Source organism: Vanessa atalanta, chromosome 6 (assembly GCF_905147765.1).
Source record: "Vanessa atalanta chromosome 6, ilVanAtal1.2, whole genome shotgun sequence".
Classification (NCBI taxonomy): domain Eukaryota; kingdom Metazoa; phylum Arthropoda; class Insecta; order Lepidoptera; family Nymphalidae; genus Vanessa; species Vanessa atalanta.
In genome coordinates this window covers 6,676,645-6,702,050 of record NC_061876.1, presented here as the reverse complement: position 1 = coordinate 6,702,050, position 25,406 = coordinate 6,676,645, and the positions used below count along the sequence as shown (strand labels likewise).

At 29.8% G+C, this 25,406-nt stretch overlaps 1 protein-coding gene across 9 annotated transcripts; it reads right to left on the bottom strand.

Annotated features, from left to right (window-relative positions):
• Positions 1–159: 159 nt before the first annotated feature.
• LOC125064770 (TOX high mobility group box family member 3-like) lies at positions 160–24,305 on the bottom strand. 9 transcript variants are annotated; one of them, XM_047671976.1, is made up of 15 exons: positions 24,172–24,299; positions 23,782–23,929; positions 14,402–14,473; positions 10,401–10,529; positions 7,790–7,899; positions 7,172–7,388; positions 6,777–6,854; positions 6,509–6,642; positions 6,286–6,421; positions 6,133–6,213; positions 2,672–2,944; positions 2,247–2,471; positions 1,830–2,108; positions 1,508–1,626; positions 160–1,430 (listed from the first exon to the last, which is right to left on the bottom strand). In XM_047671976.1, the coding sequence occupies exons 2-15, from the start codon at positions 23,845–23,847 to the stop codon at positions 1,361–1,363; spliced, it is 1,989 nt and encodes a 662-aa protein (XP_047527932.1). In that variant the 5' UTR covers positions 23,848–23,929; positions 24,172–24,299; the 3' UTR covers positions 160–1,360. The 9 variants fall into 9 exon arrangements, with proteins under 9 accessions (XP_047527932.1, XP_047527933.1, XP_047527935.1 ...); XM_047671977.1 differs by having other exon boundaries at positions 14,429–14,473; XM_047671979.1 differs by lacking the exon at positions 6,777–6,854.
• Positions 24,306–25,406: the final 1,101 nt, after the last annotated feature.

Genomic DNA, 25,406 nt, shown 5'->3' with positions numbered 1-25,406 from the left:
TTTCAGGTATCATTACAATCAAAGTATGAGTTAACATGTTTTTTAGTTCATTATATTAGCCACAGGCATTATGTATAACTTTTTTGTAATATATTTAATATTCAATTGAATTTGGTAATTATTTAAAAAGGATTTAACTTACAACAAAAATAACATAAATACTGCTTAAGAAATTTAATGAAATAATTGTTCTAGTTACATTTTATACACAATTATTTTACAATACATAGGGATATTTTGTTTTAAGGAAATAGTACATAGTCTATTGGGAATAACTATAAATTACATAAAATTGAAATATGACATTTTCTTATTTACCACTATTCCTATTATTGCAAGAATTTATTTACACTTGTAACTTACTGAATATACAATGAAACAAGAAATACATATTTTAAACTAGTATCAGTTGTTCTGAATATAAAGGAAATTTTGGTCCAGCTATATCCTATGCTAAGCACAACTTCTAAAGGAATAAATTTGTATTGCTATCATGAATACATTTTATGAATAACTAATGTGTTGAAGTAGGTAATATTTTTTTTACCTTCATACTCTACACTCACCACTTTCATATGTTCCTATCAAATATATAAATTTTAAATCAACACTTAAATATATACATTTGAATAAAAGTTTCTCATTTCAATTGTTTTACATTATTTTTTTTTTTCATATATTTCAACATTATAGCATAATTACGTTTCTTCGAGATTACTTTTCTAACATCATAAATTAATGTCTCAAAAAAAAGTATTTAAGGCGAAACATAGTTAAATATTAACCAATGAAATACTCATAATATTGTATTACAACTTTCCAATACTCATTCTTACTAAAATAGCCTATTAATTCTATACATATTTCACTTAAGGTTAGCTTTCAATTGGAAATATTTTTCAGTACATCCGATCCATCCATTAAAGTTTAAATATGTGTATTACAAAGAAGTATATTAGGGGACTCAAGATAGATATTCATACTGAGATTATAATAAAATACATATAGTGAAGCTTATATTTATCATGAATTATTTTTATTCTGATTAATGTATAAGTCACAGATAATTTTATTTAAATAAAACAAATTTGATTGGATTTTTTTTTCCTAAATTAAAAATATGAAGATTGATGTAAAGTTGTGGTTATTTGTCAAGGCACTATATGCTTTTGAAATTAAATATGCAAATTCCCGATGCATTTGGCAATTAAATTTCCAACCATGATCTGAGACCATTATTATTTATCATTTTTACTAATGAATTAATAAATAACCATAACAAGGCAAAGTATTATACTAATAACTTTCATATTATTTTTAAAGTTTTATACCCTACTGTACATTTTGATATGTGACAATTTCACTTGACAGCAGAAAAATTTTGCATTTGATTATTGGTGTTTGATGCGACCCATGAGCTGAAGACGTCCCTGAAAGAAATAAAAATGATGTTAAATTATTTTTTTCAATTCTGCGATAAATATTCCGTTATTTTTTTCTCTATTACCTGCAATGACTAACAACACATTCATTGGAGCAATATTCATCCTCCCATTCACTATTAGAAATGGCAGGATTAGTACAGCCTTGGCGTATACATGATGGTGTACTTCCATTTTCATTTTGCTAAAGAAAAAATTAAATGTTTTTAAAAAAGAAAGGAATACCTAATATACATTATGTAAAATACAAGTTGGGCTTGAATTGAAGTTAAATTTCATTATAATACAAGAAATTGTTAGCAAATTAAAAAAACATATTTGGTTAAAAAATAACATATTATAATGTTTTTTTTAAATGGATTTATGTTACTATTGCTGCATAAATACCTCTGGAGACTGGTGTGGCATTCCAGAATTTGAATTTGCATTGTTATTGGGAGTCTGTTCACTTTTTAACCCAGAATTCTGATTTTGTTGTTGCGTTTGCTGAAGTGGTTGTGACTGTTGATGGTGTTGAGTCTGCTGTTGACTCTGCTGTTGCTGTGACGTTTGCTGATGTTGAAGTGGTTGCTGAGCTTGTTGCTGATGTTGCAATTGGGGTTGTTGTTGTTGGTGTTGATTGGATTGTTGTTGCTGATATTGCTGTACTTGGTGAGCTTGCTGCATCTGTTAATGATTTTATTTGATCTAATTACTTTATTAAATTATAATAAAGCAGTAATATTTTTGTCATCATTTCAAATAAGAACAAAATAAAAATATAATTTTATGCAACACGAAAAAGGAAAGTTAAATTATTTTTACCTGTTGGGAGTGATGGTACTGCATGGCAGCATGCACAGATTGCACTGGTGGTGATTGTGACTGAACTTGTCTATAGGCTGGTGGTGACAATCCTGAATTTGCAGCATAGTTTGGAGATTGTGCTGGCTGATAGCTTCTTGGTGACTGTGCCATATTAGGTTGACATGATTGGGCTGGGTTTGCAGGATTTACTTGATAGCCTTGAGGCGATTGCCCTGGGACTCCCTGTTAAAAAAAAATTGTTGATATATATGTTATTATTTGTATTCATATTTGATATTTCTAACACACAAAGCAAGTTTATTCAACATAGAAGTTCATCATCATCATCTTAATAATTGTCCAATGTTATCTACTTAAAAATGTTTCACAAGTACTCATCATATATAATGATGTATTATTGAAAAAGTACTTTATGTACCAACCTGATATGTTTGAGGGTTATGTCCCATATTTGCTTGATAGCCTTGAGGTGATGGTTGCGCATTAGTAGGATATCCTTGAGGCGGTGCTCCAGCGTACGAAGGCGGAGGCTGACCTCCCGGAAAATTCTGAGGTGTGTAGCCTTGTGGAGTTGTATTTGGTGCATAAGCTTGTGGAGCGTGTCCGTTACCATATTGTTGGCCTTGATAGTAGGTTCCATAGTTAGCATTTGCATTGCTGTGATTATACATTATTTGATTTTCTTGTTCGCCGCCCTGAATTAAAAACATTTACTTTTAAATATTTCTATTATAATGCTGATTTTTATCAGAAGTGTTGTATTTATAAAATAAATATAAATACGGTTTTAATTATTGTTGAAATAGAGAATGATGAATTAACACATTTATTTCACTTTTTAACGAATTAATTCATAACAAAATGTAATCAAAGAAAGATTGTCAACTTAAAACAAACAATTGTTAGTAAAAATTGACAATATAACTCTCGTATAAAAGCTTTCGAAAGCTTACCGGTTTAGGAAGACGCGTGGAACAATAGCTAGCTTCGCTTATTTGTATATAATTATATTAGTATGATTTTAAATGTTTACGAATTATTATATCATACATTTAATTATACTATTTTAATATTAACACGTATTTTAAAATATAAATGCCCGAAACAACTATGAACCAAATTATAACACAATAGAACAAATACAGACTGAACACAGAATAAGAACTAGTCGATACGACGACGCGTTGCTAGTTGCCATGATATTCGGAGTGACCAGTTTTAAAAATGTAGCGCAGTCGCAGTCGTTACGTACGAGCGAAAGGCAGCTTTACATTCTCGCCGGGTCCTTGGAATAGCGAGAGCGTCGTTCGTACAATCAGTTTCGTGCTAGGAACATTTTCTATTTAAGAGTAATGTATAGCGTTCTTTGCATACTATAATACTTAATTTATTTCCCAGTTTAAAAAATTACAAGACTATTTATATATACTTAATACGTACGTGATTGTAAATTCATTAAATTAACCTATTCCTATTTCCTAAAATTGGCCATCCAAATAATACAACAGTTACAAAGTAATTAAGTCAATAAAGAGTCAAATAACTGGTTGAATTATTTTTATACTTACATATAACATAAACAGTTAAGCTAGCAAATTGTTATGGCTTTTTTCCGTTGAATCACCCGAATGACTATTGTTTTCGATTTTTAAAAATTACATCATCTAGTGAGACAATAAGTATTTTTGTAATAAAATAATACGTTTTGTTGTGATTAATATAATATATATAATAGATTTTGTAATTATTGTTTTTTGGCGAGATTATATATAATGTTTTGCCTTCTCTGTAAAATTGTTTTGGACACACAAAAATATTTTTAAGAGCAACTTTAATCAGATATAACCAAATACTAAACAAAACAAAACGCTCAGTTTGGCAGTATGAAGAGACCGACTACAGACTGGGTGTCGCGAACTAGGAATTTTATCTATATTATAAATATGTATATAATAATATTTAGAATATAGAATTTTGCGAATAAATGCATAATGTAAGGGAAAAGGGAATAATTATTGTAATGATGTCCAGATTTTTTTTTCTTTAAGACATAAGAAACAGGATGTTACGTTTGACGTGGCAAAAGTAGCTTATCTTTAAAGGGGTTCAATTTTACTAGCAAATTTCATAAGAGACATACAGACAGAGTTACTTTTGCATTTATAATATTAGAATAGATAGTTTAAATGATTGACAGAGTATATATGGTTTAATGTCAGTATTGCTTACAATTAAAAGACGGGCTTAATGCAGATTATTATGAAATGTTTTTATAGAAGCTTTATTGACCTAAAAATGTGTTCATTAACTGATATTATACACTCAAAGAAACATTCTAATGTTTATAACAAAATGAGTAAGGTAACTTTTCTTAATATATATAATTACTTTTTTTATCACAAACATTATTTTTATAAAGTATTTACATATGCGCTCTAATGCCAAGGCGAACCGCGTACGTAAAAGTGTAACCAGTGCGCACACTATTCGCCTTACGATTTAGCTCGTCGTTCGCGGGCGTGATTTTTTTGATGCGAATCAAAGTATTAGCGAATAAGAGAAATAATATTTTTTTTTTTTTTGAGTATGCTAATCATAGTATTAGCGAATAAGAGATATAATATATCTTTATTTTTTGAGGGTAATTTTGATATAAATCTGAGTTACCAAATAAAATTTAGTTTTAGAATTCGCTATAATATATGAAACTAAGGTAGATTACATTTGGAAAAAAAAACACATTTATTCCATTGCATATTCCAACCTGAGATGACCAGTGTGTATAGAACACGTGAATCTTAACCGAATATCTTATCGATTCGAGGTCTCAATCTCGTTTATTATTTATTCTAATTCATTACATGCTCCACGGTAAAAGAAAACATCGTAAGGAAACTACACGCGAAATATGTTCCTTGCCATCTCCCCGAGAGAAGACAAGGATTTTGCCCAGCCATTGTTGGGTGTTACTAAAGTTTATTAAATTTACTAACAAATAAGTTTGTAGAAAAACCATTAAAGATAACATAATCTATAAGTATTGATCAAAGGAGAACTTAATTAAAAAATAAAACCTTAATTACATGACGATGAAGTCGTCTCGACCGATATTGGTCATAGCGGCTAATCTCAAGGGTTACTAGCCGAATACGCCGAAAAATTATAGTGCGCAAGTGAATGCGTAAACACAGGTGCACTCTCTATTCTCTCACTCCCATCATCCAATGGAACGGCAAATTCGACGCGAAGATTTTATGCGCAGGACCATACTGTACATGCTTTTCGAGGCACGGCAGTGTACACACTTCCAGACTCCAGGCTGTTACTGAGAATTTTTCGCCAGACCCTTATAACTTTTAATCAGCCCGACCCCAGGGTATGAACCTAGGACCTCGCGATCTGCCAGTCTTATATAGTTATATCTAGTTATTAGACCAACGTAGCAGTCAAAATACATTGCTATATATGCATAATATTAACTTATAGAATCTCTTTATAAGTACAAATTGATTGTATCAAACTACATTCTTCAAAATGCAACAATATATATTTTAAATTACATTTATATGTTTGTATCTTTATTTCAACTTACCTAGTTGTAGAAATACCCTGAGATAAATAACTAAGTAGCCAAAAACATTTTCTGTACTATTTTCTATTGGTGTAGCAATAAATTATACATAAATAAATAGTTTGTAGATCTAGTAAAAAAAAAAAAAATTTATAATTCCAATAAGCTGTGATTCATATGATTTCAGGATAGTAGAGCATATACATACATATATACATAAGCAGCCCGTAAATGTCCCACTGCTGGGATAAAGGCCTCCTCTCCCTTTGAGGAGAAGGTAGTAGAGCATATAATTCTGTAAAATGGACTTACCTTGGATACTAAGCTGGCTCTATAAGCTGCCAGCGCTTTTAGATATTCTTTCTTGGCTACTTCTGTTTTTTGTTTGTAAACCTAATAAAAATTATAGTAATTAATTTCAATATTTTATTAATGCCTTATATTCCACTTTATAGCAATACTTACACTTTTATGCTCGGAGTCTAAACCATCCCACATGGATGCAACAATTTTAGAAACTTCACCAAAACTTGCATTTGGGTTTTGTCCTTTTATAGCTGCTTGTGTGTCTCGGAAAAACAGAGCATATGCCGATACAGGTCTGTGGAAATAAAGTAATTTAGTTCTGGTAATTTGATATATATAGCCATTTTATAATAATACTCAAGTTGAATATTTCAAGACATACTTTTGTGGTTCATTTGGATCTCTTTTTTTTTTCTTTTTCTGCACTTTAGGCTTTTTCTGCATCTGTCCACGGGTTACTCCATTATCCATTGGTTCTGGTGAGGATCTTTTAACACCCATGTTGCTAACACCAATCTATGCAAATAAAAGTTTTATCAAAAATATGTTGCTATTTTTTTTTAAATAGTTCATTGGCAACACATGTCTACTATCAATTCTATTTAGTGTATATAAATCTATTATCTTATTAGTATAAAATTTTCCTATACCTGATGAAGCGTAGTTTGTTGCTGCCGGCTCGCTGAGCAATAATGGATAGGCAGAAGGCTTTCCGCATCACCAGGCAACTACCAACAAACAACGAATTTATTAGAAATTTTAAAATAAACTTGGTTCAATTTAATGACAGTAATAAATTAACATGAAATGTATGCCAATGAACTACTTACAAAAAATATAAATAAAAAAAAAACACATAAAACATGAAGCTATAATATAGTATAGTTATGATACATGAGAAAGATATTTTTATAGTAAATTACAATAATGAGAGATAAAAATAATATTTTTTAATAAAGTGATTCTGATTAAAATGATTACAATAATTTGTTAAATAATGGCTACAATGAAATCTACTATGAATTAACATTATTTTAATATTTACTTGAGAATGATGTGAAGGCACACTATCATCAGAGTCATCACTTGTAGTTCCCGGTGGTGAGGCTCTCTGTGGTGATCCATAAACTGGTCCAGGCTGGGTTGGAGTACTTGGTGTCGGTGGACCACTCATTACTTGAGTTGGTTGGAGCATGAGCAACTGTTGTTGACCACCAGGCTGTTGCTGGATCATATAATTACCCGCTGGAGCAGCAGCATTACTGTGGGAAAAAATACATCAAACTTTTTTTTAAAAAAATTGCCTTATAAATAATATTTTAAACTTTTTTAGCGTTGAGAAACATAAACAAATATTTATGTTGGTTTTGATAATATTAATTCTACCTTTTTGGAGTCATGTTTATTATAGAAGTTAATTTTATCATATATTGTAGCCTTCTTTAGTTTGTGATTTTTAGGTTAAAAATCTAAAAATTCACTATCCCCATGAATAGTAGATCTAAATCTTTTGATAAATTATATGTTCTTATTCTTAAATATATATAATCATTGTTTCATAAAATTTATTTATTTTAAACTTATTTTTACATTGTAGAACAATATTCTGATATTAGTAAATATACATGTTGGAATAGTAATAGAAATAGTAAACAAATAATACCTGTGAGAAGTGACAGGCGTATGTGGTTCTTGTAAATATAAAGGTTGTTGATATGAAGGAGCACCACCCGGCGGAGCTAATCCATCTTGAGCCGGGTTCATCATACCAACCTAGGTAGGAGTAATAATGTTTTAGTATTCTTAATAATATCACAGAAAAGAAATTTACCACAAAACAAGAATAAGATAATAATACGAAAGTAAATAAAAAAACAGTTACTCTTTCTAAACCTACATAGTTGCAAAATACTACTGAAATTGAATGAATATTGTCAAATTTGTCATTACCATGGGTAAAATTGATTGATATATTTTGACGTTGACATTAACAATAACGATTTTCAAAGATTCTGAACCTGTGATATTATGATTATCATAATCGAATACATAAAACTAAATATTTTTACTATTTAAGAAGAGTTTCTAATTATATGTCTTGGTTCCTAGTCTAGCCATGTGAACGCAGCAGGGTTTTAAAGAGGCTGTAAGACTACAATGCCCGCGCCGAACATCTGTAGTAGTAAGTAGCTTTACAAATTGCGACACTAGAATACAGAGTGTAGAAATGTACTAATTTTTTTTTTGTATTATTTTGAATCAAAACGACATTTAGTGATATTAAAACTTGTTTACTAAGATTACATAGTCAATAAATTTTATTGAAATATAATTATTTTATGAATAAAAACACCCAAAGCCGTCTCAAACTATGCTGGGGCCCTTGGGCACCAATGAATTTGGGGCCTTTTTGGTAGATATTTACTACCATGTACAAATCATTTGCTTTTGCCAGGCCTTATGAACAGTTTCAAATAAACGGTGCGGTAATTTTCGTATATTCGTAGGAATCTGATTGGTTGTACCATCTTATGGCTATTTTATAGCCTTTTTTGATAAAAATGTTAGTTATTTCTTACAAATATATCACTTTTGCAAATATACATAGCAGTCAACGTGAGAACAAACATGTGAAAGAAATTGTTGGTACTTCGGGGCCCTCTCAGGATAGGGCACGTGCCCTGTGTGGCCTATGGTAAAGACGGTAATGAAAACACCGTAAACAGTAGCTTAATTTTTTGGAAATTTTTAAATAATGTAATACTTTGTGAAACATCAAACTATTGCGCAGTTTCAAATCGTTTAAAAAATATTATTCAAGTGTTCTACACTATTCCTTATCTTTAACGATGGGAAGTCACCACATTTGTTTACTTAATTTGTATACTTGATGAGACAGGGCAGGATTTATCGGCTATAGCCCCGTCGCGGCGCGGGCGGGGCCTCTTTTAAAGAGAAGCCCTCAAAATATAGATTTTTTTAAAGAACGCTTACGGCGCATACTTTAATAAAGAAAATTGCGAATTATTTTTTATGATGCACATGAAAACTACGTGATATAGTAGCTCGCAAAACCTACAATTATTTGTAAATTCGTCCGAAATAGACTTATGTACTTACAAGGTTTATTGTATTACAAAATTAAATTGTAAGTGTTTAAATTTATGTTGAATGTGTGAACAGTAGTGACGAGAAAGAAGAAATTGCAAATAATTATTTTTTATTACTTATAACAGTAATGATTTTTTTGGAGATGATAAAATTTTGTATATGACATAGTAACATATTTCTTTAAGTATTTTCAGTAGCGATTGCTAAGAAAAAATCAACGTAATTCAAATGAAGCCATTTCACGTATATCCATCCATTCCTTAAATAACATATGATTCTAAATATATAGACAATTTTATATAGTCTGTAAAAAATTGATCAATTTATTTTGAAAATAATTAAGAGCCTCCACAGTTTTATCGCCAAAGGCATCCAGTTATTTAAATCTGACCCTGAGTAAGTATATATAGGATTACATTGTTTTCAAAAAATAAATATTTAATAAGTTTTATAAGAAACGTTTTTAAGGAATTTATTTTCATTTCATTTTAATTAACTATTTTTAAAAGTGAGTTTGGATGGACGCGATCGAGATTTTCTATGATCATTCCACCTTAAGAATAATGATTTTTATTTTTCACATGAGAATGAAGAGCTAAGCGTATGCCTACTATACAACAAAATTGATTATAATAATTAATGACTAATTTATCAAGGTTAGATTTAGGTTACATTAATTTGTCGTGTCTAGATTTATTATTTTGAAATTGCCATTTTAGTTACTTAATTTATTTAAAAAATAACCAATCTTATCGCAATGAATGAATTCCTCTATAATTATCATCAATAAAGTTTAATGGTTGTTCTAGAAACGTAAAGTAATGCACCATGGCATCTATTTTTAAAATAGTTTTAAGAATGATCTAAAATATCTTCGAGACCAGCGCCTACTTAACGGAATTTATTAAAAGGCAATTTCATTTCAATAAAAGCAATCTAAAAAGTAGGACAGATGATCGAGGACGCATTTCGTAAAAGTAGGCAGTACTTAATACAAAATATTACAACAAGAAAATGATTTGTTTGCGCATTTATTTTAATATATCCATATATTTATTTAAATAATAATTGAGCTTTATATTACAATGATTTTTGCTACATTAAATTTATTTAAAATTAAAATAAATTGAATCTAACAAAAAGACAAAATTATGTAAACAAACCTGAGGCGCAGAGTGGTGAAGTTGGGAGTATTGTATGTGTGAGTTTTGGCCTCCGCCACTTGCAGCATGCTGTCCGTGTATCAACGGAATATCAAACTCTTCGTCTCCGAAAGATGGCGTATGAAAAGTCTGCAACAATATTGATTAATTATAGTTTAGAAAAAGATACTCATGTTAAAATCAAAATTGTTCAAGTAAGGAAGATATATGTATAGTTAAGGGGTACGATAATGAGATAAAGCAATAATTTCGGTCAAGTGTTTTGATCATTTGAGTTAAAATTGTTATTAAATAGTATTTTGTATTCGTTATTAAGGCGAAATATTTATAAAAATATTAAATAAAAAATAAAATTGGAGCGTTCATTAACATTTAGGTTTTATATAATTTTATATCATTTTTTTTTTGATTTGGCAGATTGCAGCACCTACCGTTAAAATGGCACTGTGAGATTATTAACTATTCATTATTTCTACGATCGTGTAATTAGCTAGACGTAATGTCATGTCGTGTCTGCCATGAGTCGTATTGCTCTTTTATTGTTATTAAAGTCATTAAAATATTCGTTCTATGAAGATAAGTGCAATTGTGTTCAAAAAACAAACTATAAAAACAGCCAACCCCACAGGGCCTTAGTATTTCATCGATTTTTTTAGGCGATGTCAAAAGATGTACTCTTCTACTATCAGAACCACAGAGCTATCATGAAAATAATATTTATGAGCTTTAACACATCGAACTTGGGATGTTGGAAACTTGGAAAAAATATCTTTACTAATAAAGTAAGGTGCCAATAGATTATGAAAAAACCTAGTCACCAAGTAGTATCAAGTTAGTTGTCTAAGCTTTTCTCACCTCGCATGTTGCGGAGCTAATCTGTACTTGTTTGGTGTAATAAACAACTGTTCCGCTTAAAATAGTACTGTATATAGTGCGCTAGGAATGTTGTGATAACGTTCTTCACTATTAAATATTATTTAATACCTAATCTTCCTATTTAATTTATTACTAGTTTTACCCGCGACTTTGATGGCACCAAGTAGTATCAAGTTAGTTGTCTAAGCTTTTCTCACCTCGCATGTTGCGGAGCTAATCTGTACTTGTTTGGTGTAATAAACAACAGTTCCGCTTAAAATAGTACTGTATATAGTGCGCTAGGAATGTTGTGATAACGTTCTTCACTATTAAATATCCATACCTATTTAATTTTTTACTAGTTTTACCCGCGACTTTGATGGCACACATTTATATTTTTTATATAGATTTTTAGATAGATAAATTATATATTCTCTGTTTAAGAGTTCTCTTCTATCCATCTATTTGTTATAATATATCCCGCTAAAATGCCATTTATATCACAAACGCGAACCTCAGGGTAGTTGTCAGGAGTAACCAAGTTTTAACAGCAAAGGATGTAAGTAGTATATAAAGTACATTAATTTTATGTCGCTGGTTTGTAAGTGGGCTAATTTAGAACATAAAAATACGAGTTTTTATGTTCTAAATTAGCAGATACAAAATAAATAGTTCGTCTCGGAGATAAGAGTGATTTCTTAGGAACAGAAACTGTTATAACGAAATTACATCCAAAAAAGAGCAGACTATAAATTAAGTTCTAAGTTTATTTAGTAGTATTTTTAAAACGAACATAATTACATATGCATTTATTGATCAAATGTGCACCTGTTATTTGTTTTTATGCAAGTTTTTTTGTAAACTATTATGTCCTGCTAATATTTCAATTAATAATACATACACAAATTTTATTTAAGATTTCGTACACATTTGTTGTGGATGGTCTTACTTATAAAAAAAAAATATGTGAGACCTCTATAGGTGACGTAGACCTTTCCTGTACCTCTGTAAGCTAGAAACTCGGGACGGGAGAAACACCTATAAGAGAAAAATAGACTTCTCTCACTTATTTAGGTACTTATTATTGTTGTAGGAACATGGGACATACATTTTTAGCAAAGGCGGTATTGGCGATTTAAGAAATGGTTAATATTTCTTACAGCGCCAATGGTGACTGACCACTTATCATCAGATGACCCATTAGCCTGTTCGCCTACCTATATCATAAATATTATATATATATATATATATATATATTCCATGAAATAAATACATATAAAGATGTTTTCCTAGTATTTGTTGTTGTTGTTGGCACGTGCGTGAAGACTTATGATATAGTACCTACCACTAAGGGCGACCAGAGACGAGAGCGTGGCATCGTAACTTTTATTTTAAAAAAATTAAAGAGGATTTTAATGGCATGCTGGTTATTATGTAGAATGACAAAACTGAAATAAACTTGTAAAAATGTATTTTTTTATTAAAAAGAACTAATTGTAAAAAATCAACAGAATATTATAACACGAACACGGTCATCGAATTTGTAATGCGATTTAAAAGAACATTTCTTTCTACAAAATAGCTAGTTATATGTGAAGTATTTATGTGTAATCAGGATCCTTTGAACTTAGAAAATCATAAAAAATAACTTTAAATCCACAAAGCTGTAGGTTATACAGTTTTTTTTGTTCAATACCTTTTTTGAGTAGAGCTCCCGAGAAAAATCAGATTCTCCAAAAAGTGTGTTTCGGCCAAACTATTTGCTTCTATATTGTAATCGGTAAAAAATCGTTCCATTCCCATTCGAGGGAGCTGTGGGTGCAACGGGAGTCTCCTATACTATGACACCACTTCCATTAAAAGGCACCTGGTGTATTATTATTATAATTAAACGAATGGTTTTTTTTTATATATTATATGCTGTCTAAAATCCGAAAAAGCTACTACATATGTATCGCTAGAATTTTTTGACGTCATGACGTCTCCAGCGCTGCAGAAGATGCAGCCCCTGCATGCATACATGAGGCTTGCTGGTTCAGTCTCAGTTACTTCGGTTCCTGCTGGTGCTTCTGCTTTGTTACAGCGAATCCCACGACGCCATCGGTCTTATAAAAACACCCTACCAGGGTAGGACAGACAACCGGGGAATCGGGGTTGGCTAATTTGATTCTATTGCAGTTTTCTGTGACTTAACATTCCTCTGAGATAAGTATTTATTACATTAAGTAATTTTTTTTCTTGATTTGATATTGAAAATTAAATATGCGGGTACTTTACCTATCATATACCTATCACATACTCGTTATCAGGGTGTCGAAATATTAATGTTTACCAAAATTCAGATCAATCAAAGGCTATCTTTATTTTCAATCGATGGAGCAAGTTTTTCTTTTGATTTGTTTATTGATCACATCATTATCACAGAAAAAATGTCAAAAACTCATTAAGGATAACTGATAAAGGATGTATGTAAAATATACTAACGCATCTAATAAAGTATAAAAAAAAAAAACGAAATCGTCACCTAGCCGATGATTTGAAAGAAACATACAACAAATAAAGTCTCATTTAACTCCGTGCTATTTGATAAAATAAAACTTTAAGCATAAAAAGTATATGTATTGTTGTCACACGGCCAATAAAATATTTTTTTAGAAACTTCATAACTCTTTTAATTTTTTTAAGGAAAACAACTACTGTTCTTTTGTCGCTGTCGACATATTCGTGCTTAGCTTTTGACGTTTCAGTAGCATTCTGTGAACTGGTGATCATCTTAGTACATCCACCACATTGACACGTAATTATGGCAACGCAGTACCTACTGATCAAATTACACATTCATTATATTAAAAATCGTAAATTATTATACGAAATAATTTTTTTTATTTCATTAGAAATTATAAAATGATCCGGCTTTGACATTTCGACACTTAAATTAACCATAAAAAATAAATATATGTACGGATTTGACATTACATACAAGCCCTAAGCCCTAAATTAATCTTATTCGGTTATATCTCTTAACATTGACAAATCATCCTTAATTTAAAATAAAATATATTACTCTTGTTTTGATTGTTTATGTATGTGTTTCAATGTGATGGTGAGTTAAGTAAAACAAAATTCATGGTTTCACTATCACTAACCTGATCATTCATAGCGTACACACTTGCCTTTGTGTTCCGACAGATGGACAGGGACTCCAGGCTTTCTGGTCTCTGCAAAATAAAAAAAAAAACATTATTGAAGGATCTATTTAAAAAAAAAATAATATTAATTTGAAACGTGATAAATAATAATCTTAACAAAAAAAAAGTATAATAACAATATTTATGTAACGTAAAATCTGTAAAGTATCAATTTTTTTCATTAACTACTTAACAAGTTTGTTACCAGTGAAAAAATAATCTTTTGCTAACGAAGTTGTCCTGTAATTGAACATAATCACGATGGAAGATCAACGTCTGGTAAACGCTTAATTTATCTTGATTGTGAATTTATTATGGCGTATCTCGATGGATACTTATTTCCTGGCAATACGGGAACAAAGTAACCATGATCGACACAACAACCTCGTTAACTATCCGACATGATAGTTAAGTTCAATTTTATTACTTTATATTTTACATCTATACTTTATTAAATTTCCATCATCGATCATAATCTATAGACTTCATTTAAGATTGCTATCCAAAACTTAATAAAAACAGTTATTCAATGTAATAAGATTGTACTTGATAAGGGATTAATGCATATACATATTTGTTATGAAGCATAATTATATAAACGAAGATTTTATCTTTTTATACTTTTTTACTATCGATCCTGAGCTTAAATGAATGCTTAAGTATGTATATATTACATCAATTTCAATCAAGCACTTATTTTGAAATACATAGAATTCGTTGTATACATATTTAGACAGCATATATGTTACAAAAAGGCAATTTCTGGCTGATTGTTAATCACACGCAGTATAATTATAAGTTGCGAATTAAAATTTTAAGTGTTCTTATCAAAATGGTAATTTTAAAGGAAGGTTTGCTTCGAATATTAGAGTATGCGAAATTATATTATGCAAAATGTTGCATAAACTTATTCAACTTCAACTAATAGATCTATTTAAAAAGTCATTATTTTTAACATACCAAGACAAAAAGAAGATTTTTTTAGAAATGCCACAAACGTTTCACAAAATGTAATATATTATTACGAAAGTTAATTCTATATTGATATGTGTATATATATATATCAACGAGTAATTTTACAAGAAATTCCAACAAAATCAAAGAAGAAATACAATTAATTAAAGTTCAGAAATATAGTCGTTTTCAGATAAAACCAAAACTTATAATATTATGTAAATACAGCCATTTAATTTGAATAAATATGCAATTGTGACCAACGTAGACATAGTGCTTTAATTTCGTCTTAATTCGTGTGCATGAAGAAAAAATGTTATGTAAGATGATAAAAAAAATTTGTGAAAAGAATTCAGATGACTATTTTTGTTACATTGTTTTGTTGTGAATTGTATTTGTTAATTGAATAAATGAAAACAATTTTTGTTTCATTAAATCTAAGCTTATTAAATAGGGCAAGAGGATTAAATACCGACATTGGTGTCAAATTCCGGCAAGCACCATAAAGTTTTTCGAGTGTTAAATTGTCTTAACAAAATAACATTGAAAAAAAAATCGTGTTCAATATAAACAATACTAGTAAAATTATTATAGATAACGTGACCCGCCCTGCACAGGTGCAATTTAATATATGGTATGTAATATTAAAATTATGTAATAAGATAATAGAAAATATAAGGATTACTGCTATTACCTAGGTTTTATAATGTTTTTTATTCTTTAGTGCATCATAAATGAGAAAATTGAGTAATAATTTTATTATGAAACAGATCAAAATATGTTCACGGCTTATAGATTCAAATATATAAAACCAGTTGAACCCCTCTAAACCCGTTTTACCCCCCTTACGGGTAGAAATTCGTAATATCTAAGTAGTACTTAACGGATGTCTAAACCCTATAAGAAACCTACCTGCCAAATTTCGAGTTTGTAGGTGTTATAGTTTCTGAGATTTCGTGATTAATCAGTGAGTGGTATATATTATATAAATATATATATATACATATAACGGAAAATCGAAAATATAATAAATTCTTGGAACTTGTTTTAAGGGAAATAATCTTTTTTTAATTATTTCGAAATTATAATGAAATATGCAATAGGAAAATATCATAATAGTTTATAATTTATTAATAACTTGACGTACATTTTTATGTACTAATAAATTTCGAATCAACTAATACACAGATTGGTACTTGAGTGTGCAACTTCAGGCAATTTGATATTGCAATCTTAAGAAATGCTAACTGGAACGAAAATTAATTCCGCAATCAGTAAAATATTGTTATAACTGAAATTAAATTTAAATCCATAGAAAATCTTGAAGGATTTATTTCTAATTAAATATTTTAAGATTTCATCTAATTTTTACTTTATGTATTCTTAAAAAAAACATACCCTAAATTAAAAATTTATGATTACATTATCCGATATAGCAGAGACCTTCTATTAAGTATAAAGTCTATTTATTTTATTAAAACTGAATAATATTTAAGAGTTTCCAAGAGGTTCTTTTTGAAAAAAAAATCTAAATGTAATATATTTGTATAGTATAGTATAGGAGGCTCTGTTTATTCTGTTGTACAAGACTTGTTTTTTTTTATTGGGTTGTAGCAAAAGCCATTTAAGTCCCTCTTCTGGACACCTCTTCTCTTATTGTTAGTTCTCTTTTTTTTAAATACTAGGATCAAAATGTAGCAATTTGTTTGGCAGTTTTGAAGTGACATTTATTAGAGTATATAATTGTTTCACTATTAAGTTATTTCTTACACAGTACCTATAATAAATCCGTAGGATGTCTGAATGATTTAAAGTGTAGCTTTAAAGTAAGTATTATAAACCTTTAATTAATTTCGCTGAGCTTCGATGAACTTGTCTTTCAAGCGTTACCCCATGAGGTATACAGTAAACCCTATTCTAAACATAACAGCTTGTTTAATCTATGATATTCATAGTGAATATCATAGATTAAACAATTTGGATTTGCGAAAAACTTGCGCTTTGAACGTCGACGAAACTGTTAAAACTTAAAACTCAAATTTTGGAATTAAAATTAAAGTAAAGGATATACGTAGTTAAGTGTAATAGTATAATCAAAAACTTTTAGTAGTGCACAGTATAGCTAAGTTAGCAAATTGCATGAAATACGTAAATCTAAGGTTTATCTTTTTTCCTACTTTGATTGGAATAGATTGTATGTAATGATGGTTTGGATCCAGGTTAATTTTGCAATCCACGAAAAAATTAATTAATGTTTGCCATCAGTACAGTTGAGAAGTGCTATGATAATTGTTGGACAATATTTTGTTGAAAGGCTCTTTTATCGTCGGACCTGAAAATAAATACTGGCTATGCAGTTAAAATTATTTTTACTTTTCAGTTTAGTAAAATTGATCTTTTAAGGATTTTCCGGAGAACTTCAAGAACTTCAGGTTCAATAGTTTACATAATATATCTAGTAATGTTCGTTGAACCGTATTCTTGAATCCGCCGTTAGTTCTCAATTAATTTGCAGACTTCAAGTTTTATCTATAATGTTCATTGAACATATTTAAATAATTTTTGATTAAAAAATCTTATATATATTATAATCTTACAAGCTTTTTCAAAATCTTGATAAAAATTAGGAGCAAAAAATAGTAATCAAACTTAGGAACCATTTAAAGATAACAGGAGAATTGTTTTTCGAAAGATTTTCGAAAACTTATACCATAAATATGTTAATAAATTACAATAATTACACCTAGAAGAGCTCTACTGTAAATTACTTATGAGGCACGAATAGCATCTTATATAAACATAATATCATCTAGCATCTTATTATTATTATTTTTTAAATTTACTTTATTATATATTTTTTTAGTACAAAAGATATCCTAATGTTATATCTATATACTATAGCATTATTTATTTTGGATTGCGTAATCTAGGTGTAGAGTAAGAAGATAAATGGATAAAAATGAATGAGCGTCAATGTTCCAAAAATTTATCAATATTGTAGTGCCTTGAGTTGTCGTTCTCATTCCATGACCGGTTTCTGTAGCACACCGGCTGCTACAGTCCCAATAGGCTTTTATACGTTGCACACTATCAACATTAAGTGAAAGGACATGCCGATAATTGCTCTCTGTGTTATTCGATTTTGTAATATGTCGAACTCGAATAAATCATTTATTAATTCATTTAAGGCTTACCTAGCTCTAAGAACAGTTGAAAAAATATTACGAAACTTTTCAACGGTGAGACTGTTTCTCTCGCAATACAACATGACGCTCCCTTTAATAAAAGCTAAAATATTACAAGAAAAGAATTCCAATAAATCTTAATAGTCAATTATAATGTGCCGTCCATAACGATAGTATGTTTCTAATATGTTTTTAGAGCGTGGAAAGTAGAAAGTTTTAAAAAGTGGGTAACTTTAATAAACATACCTACCTCGAAAGGTATCTATTTGCCTAAATAATTTACAAAATTATTTTTAATTTTTATATTTTTCTATACAGTTTTCGATTCTTCAATATTAAAAATACTTTATTAGTTGCAAACCGAATGGTTCCTATAGTACCTATGGTCAGATAATAGTATTATCTGATAATAGTATATTAATAATACTTCTATTTTACGGTCTATTCATTACAATTTTAATAAATGTTAATAAGTAATTTAATAGTCATAAAATATCGTATATTCAAACGTACTGAAATAATAAAATCCATTATATATACATAGCATTTGAATATTGTAAGAGAACGTGAATTCATTATTAATGTCGGTTGTGTAGTAGAGAATTCTTTAGGAGGACATAATTGCCGGTCGGTGACCCCGTTTAGTTCCTCCCACTAAAATAGCGTTAAATCAATTGATGTTATTACAATTGGAACGCATCTTTCATCGTAACCATATATGTCTTTACATTTCATAGGGGACTGTCGAATGAACCCTAGATAATTGTAAAGCAGGTGCCTTTTGTTATATTAAAAAATGATTGGATGGATGTTGTCATGGAAAAATACATGTACAATCTACCTAATAAATGTGAGTGACTAAATTACAATATTGTAATTATATATATACTACACGTTACTGCCGGTTACAAGAAGTTTTAAATATTATATTTCTTTCTTTCTTAATTTACTTATATTTTATTAAAATCGAATTAATTATACTAGAATAAAAGTGCATACGATATATATAGTGTTTCTAAAATTAAAATAATGTACCAGTTATTAAACACAATATTATTGTACTTATAAATAAGATAATGCTTATATTTTTAAATTTATCAAATATTTTTAGGGCCGTGCATCTATTACTTTTTGTTCTTGTTGGTGCCGAACCATCGCACTCCGAACTATAAATATCATATTGAAAACTTAATTATTATGTTAAAAGTTCGACGTGTTATTATGGTATATAAAAATAATTCGTTATTAAGAATATTTTCTAAAATTGATTAGCTATACAAATGTTAACCGTTTAGCCAAACCGATAGCTATTAGTACCTATAGTTGCCATAATATATTTGCAAGCGGTAATCAAACCTCTATTCTTAGAAATAAAATTAGACAATTTCTTCAGATAACTTAATTTTTTATATAGAAACATTGCTCATTTCAATTAAGTTCTAATGATTTTTTTAAGCATTTGTTATCTTAATATCAATGGTTATATCTGTCTTACGTCCCACTTTGTCAGTAGATAGTGGATATCAACGTTTGTTTGTACTTCACGATGTGTTATTGTGCCGTATGTTAAATTAATTGGCTATTTAAAATTAAGATCTAACTCTTTCACTAACAACGAATGTATGTAGATGAATTATTTCAACCGTAGCATAACATTTCTGATTAACATAATAATCATGAAGTCATAAATCTTTTTATTATATCTAAATAATACTTAATTTTATTACTCATGATAATAATTTATTCTTTGAAAATTAAAATGTATATTTAAAATACATGTATTCTCTTTATACATTAATGAAGCTACGCTTTTGAACTTTAATAATAAAGTGTAATTAAATGGTTTTATCTGAAACAAATTTTGTAAATAATGTTTACCACTTTTAAAAAATGATCAAAACAAATACTTAAAAGAAAGTTAAGTACCCACCATCCAGCTTATTAAAGTTGTTACATATCCTATCTGCACTAGATCTAATAAATTCCTGGCTTAATTAAATACGTTCCGGTTCCATGTAATATCTAATTAATCTATTGAGGAAGTAAAATTATAACAATTACAGTTTTAATTGAAAGATCACTAAAGTTGGTTCACAATGTTCAATAGATTTAAGTTTACGTCCGCAACACACAAACGGACACAAACAATTTTTTTAAAGTAAAATCTCACTTTTTCTTAAAGATTTATATCGAGTTTTATCGGAAACGATTAGTTGAAACTCGATGTAAAGGCACGCTAGACACACGTGCGGACCGCGCGGGAAGACTGCGTGGCGGTCGCGGCGCGCGCTGCGGTGGGGCGCCGCGGATGTTAGTACTCGTGGCGGCCGAGCCACGCCGAGGGCGCTTTTGTAGCCTCGGCCTTCGACTGAACCAACGTTAAAAGCCTTTAAAAAGTCACTAGTTAGTTGAAATTTAAATCTTGTTGAAAGGATATTTATTCCTTGTGCTTTTTAAGACTTACACGATTTAGATACATATAATAAAGCAATATAATCGTATATTATTTTAGAATGCGTGCTTAGTGTATTTTACAAAGTAACTAAAAGCTTTTAGAAAAAACACTTATTCAGCCTCATATTACCTCCGAGAACTCCTTTAGGATTCAGGCATGTGCTTATTCTGGGCTTTAAGTGAACCTCCAATGATAATTAATAAATTGGAACCATTAGTTTCCTCGTCATGCATTGACAGAAAAAATATGTATATTGTCCTGCCATGTATTGCCCACTGTTGAAACTAATACATACAATTGTTCGACAAACACGAACTTGTTATAGTCTTATTAATGCACTTGGTATGTTGTCTTAATTATAAGATTAGACTTAGTTTATTAGTAGACCTTAATTGTACCTGTAGTGTATTATGGTATTGTACAAAATTGTTATAAGTATATTCTTTTGACAATTAGGTAACAGCAATAGTCTCGTAGAGACCGCTGGGTATGTAGTCGGCAACGCAATCTTACGGCACGCACCTCTGACTTTTCGAAGTTTAAGTCAAACTTGTACTTCCTTCAAACCGAACTGGGCCACAGTGGTGGTTTATGTCCTATTTTTTGTCATACAGAGAAGAGGCCCAAGAGTGAGACAGCTTGTAAAAAGGGCTAATTTTTTTTGTTATTATTATTATGTATAGTGATCGTTCCTTGGTCGAAATTCGGCCCTAATTCATTGCTAACATTAAACTATTTTAAAAACTATTTTATCCCCGCGAAAGGTTTATTCAAAAAGAAGTAGTAAAGAAATAGTACGTTAAGGTTAACAGGACCAAAGTAGCCCATACTATTTTGGGGTTCAAGCCAAATTTCATCAAAATCCGACACGTGGATTAGTCGAGAAAGTGAATAGACGGATTTACAGATTTACATTTGCGTTTATAATATTAGTATGAATTATCTACATTTTGTAGGAAAAAATAAGATTAACAAAATCAATGTATTGCAGAAAGCATTGATAGGAAAGGCTTATTAATTTACAATTGAACCAAAGACTAATAATTTTTTAGTAGACTGATGTCTTTCATCATCGATTCGACAATGAAAGGAATAAGACAGCATTTTTTATTAATAACTGCCTAAACAACATTCGTATGTATGTAGATCCGTAAATATTTTTCGAATTCAACTCCTTTATTTTGCTTAATATAAGTATTTTTTTAAGTAATTGAAATTAATCAAGGTACTTATCACTACAAAACATAGGTATTATATTGATATTAATCATCTTAATGGATATTTTTTACCCTGCACTATGCTCGTATAACTTTCCGAGATAAGTAAAAAGTACATAAATCCATTTTCAAAGTATTTTCGCACATAATTAATTCGCACGGCTTGGTAATTTATTAATGACGCGGATTTTAATCAAAGGTCGCCGTTTCCAATCCTGTTTCCAACGAGTTTTTCATGTCCTTACAATTGCGTTGACAAATCAGCTCGTGTTCTCTGACGAATGAAACAGTGTTAGAAAATCTGGATGTGTGGGAAAAAAATTAAATAATAAATAAAATAAAATATTTCATTAGAAGTAAGTAGATATGTATCCGTCATAACCTTTTCTTTGCTACAAAAGTATGAAATTTATAAACTAACTATAATCTATTCTTACCGATTGATAACCCTTCATACCAGAATTTTAAATAATGACTTAGGTACTTAATTATAAATATTTATATATATAATATATATATATATATAAATATATATATTTATCGAAGTAGCTATATGTTCTGTGGTTTTACTGGCGTCAAATTAGCATTGTACATATAATATGAATGTTTGATACATTTTGTTTTATTGGGTGACGTTTATGGTTACTGCTGCTTTGGGTCGCAGCGTAAAGTTCTATTGCTTAAAGCCTACCTCAATAAAGGGACTATTGCAGAAATAATTATTTTCAATCGGAGTGATAAAACAAGACACTCTAGCTCTATAGTATCAATTTATTTTAGTTGTCACGGTTACGTAATTAAAATTGTAAATATAAAATACTTATTTACACGGATTTCCGTGAGTGATATTTTTTATATATTAATGAGATATTCATTTAGTGTAACGTACATCTGTGTTGTACATCAATTACGTAATTACTGTGTGATATTTTTTTATTAAAAATGCAGCAACCTTTTAATAATACTAGGAACGTATGTCACGTTTAAAATTAACACAGATATAGGATATATTATTATATTGACTTTTGTAAAGCAATTTCTTCAAACATTATTATCTGTACTAATTATTTTAAAGCTAAATAAACGGCTTGTGGCTAATCTGACCCAAGATTGATTACTCGTATAAATATTTTAGTCTCATAAGTAACATTCATGTCTAACGAATTGTAATTAAGATATACTAAAATAATATAACGTACATTAAAGCTAATAATTTTTATTAATTATTAAATCATTTTTCTTTGAATTAAAATAATATTCGAATCTTATTTTGTCCTTACAACATTTGTTCTATGAAATCAATTTCAATTATGAACATAAACATAACTTTCTTGCCGGTTTTTTTTTTGGTAGAGTCTACATTAGTAGTTCGTTGTAGACTTACAATTAAACTGACGATTCTAAAGTAAGGCTACTTGTGTACAATTAATTTGATTTTAGGTATTAAATCTAATTAGGATAAATTGATATAAATCATAAAAAGCTGTATATTCTAATATTTATTTTTTATTTTATTTTAATGCTTACCTTGTACATATTGTAGATTTTATACGATCTATCATGATCGTCCGAGGTGACCTGAGTAGGTTCCATGGTGATACATCAACTAAGTGGAACACTGATTTCAAAGTCTTTTTGTCCATTTACCAAATTTGCATGAAATAATTGATTAAAACTGTAAGCAACTTTAAGAAATTAAAAAATAAAGTTTTATTCTTGTCCTTTTATTTTAATAAAAATATTTATTTAGATTTTTTCACGCAGTAGTTAATTAATGAAATATGACAAATTATTTATTTTTTTAAAACGTTTATATTTTGTTTTTTTTTAAAGTCAACATAAGGCGGGAAGTCGTCATCAATCGTATAGTAATTACGGTATTTATCAATGGAGTTAGTATAGTCGAGGTGTCGTCACCGTCAGTGGGCGAACAGCGAACGACGAGCAGTAAGCGAGCACGTGGCCGGCACGGGGCACGCGGGCCTAGCGCAGCGGGACACACTTGCGAATCCGCGAGGGAGCACCCGCCGGAAACCGAGGTGTACCGGGGCTCCTCGAGTACAGAGAAGTGGCGGCCCGCGGCGCGCCTGTCCCGCGCACTCCGCACCCTGCACCCCCCAATACCCGCACATGCACTCTGAAGCCTCCACACCACCGCTCACCCCGCATTCTATGCTCGCCTTAATCGCAAATTAAGGTTCCCGTAATGTTTTCTGTCGTGCTTAGAGCTTAATTTGATGTTTTTCATTATTTTAGATATTGTAGTAGGATCCGAATTAACAAAAGATGACGTTTGAATCTGGAATATTATTTACATTACGTACAACTGTTATTCGAACTTTAAGCTATAGTTGGGGTAAAAGATTTTATCTCAAATATAAGCTCTATTGGATATTTTTATCTTTATGCGAATAAAATGCGTTTTTAGATGTACGTAACAGACTGATATTCAAAAAAATAAATACAGTTAGGATTTAACATTAAAGAAAGTCTTTAACATTCAATACTTGTCCTCTTTTAGTAGAGGTTAAATAAGCCAGACAACAAGGAAAATATAGCCAGAAGGATGTATAATTATTATTCCTGTATGTCGGGATTCATCAATTGACCCTTCCAGGCACAAATATTTTGAAATTAGTTAGAAAGTAATTAATTGATTTAATTCCTATAGAGACATTTCACTCTGGCAGATATTTCTTTTCAATCATTTTTTTAAATGTAATATTTATACTACGTTTCTAGAATGCAATTAGAGTTTTAAGTTTAGCCAACAAGTTACATATATATACTTTGGGTATCAGCCAAAATTTTCATAGGAGTATACGAAAGTTGTCCATGTTTACGGGCCGAGTGTGAATAGAATTGTTAGGTAAAAATTTACTAGTGCAGTTGCAGTGTGATTTGATTTGAAATTTCAAGAGTATTTCGAATAAATAATAATTATGCTAAGAATTTGTAACTAATATATGTATATGTACTAAAAGTTACAAAATTCATTGTAAAATTTAACCATTTAAATATGGTTTTCGTCATTGATAGTTCAATTATTGTTTACATTGGTGAACACCCACAGGATTAAATGTATGAATTCCTGTAAATGAAAATGTTACCCGAGGAGTTGTTTCATACTTTTATTTGTAATATAAAGAGTT

What these genes read in the sequence shown, in the direction of transcription:
- LOC125064770 (XM_047671976.1), bottom strand. Translation starts at nt 23,847, where the DNA reads ATGGAACCTACTCAGGTCACCTCGGACGATCATGATAGATCGTATAAA. An exon ending in TGTACGCTATGAATGATCAG is followed by an intron (nt 10,530 to 14,401) that starts GTTAGTGATAGT and finishes ATATTGTTGCAG; the next exon opens with ACTTTTCATACGCCATCTTT. An exon ending in ACGCCTGTCACTTCTCACAG is followed by an intron (nt 7,389 to 7,789) that starts GTATTATTTGTT and finishes TTTTTCCCACAG; the next exon opens with TAATGCTGCTGCTCCAGCGG.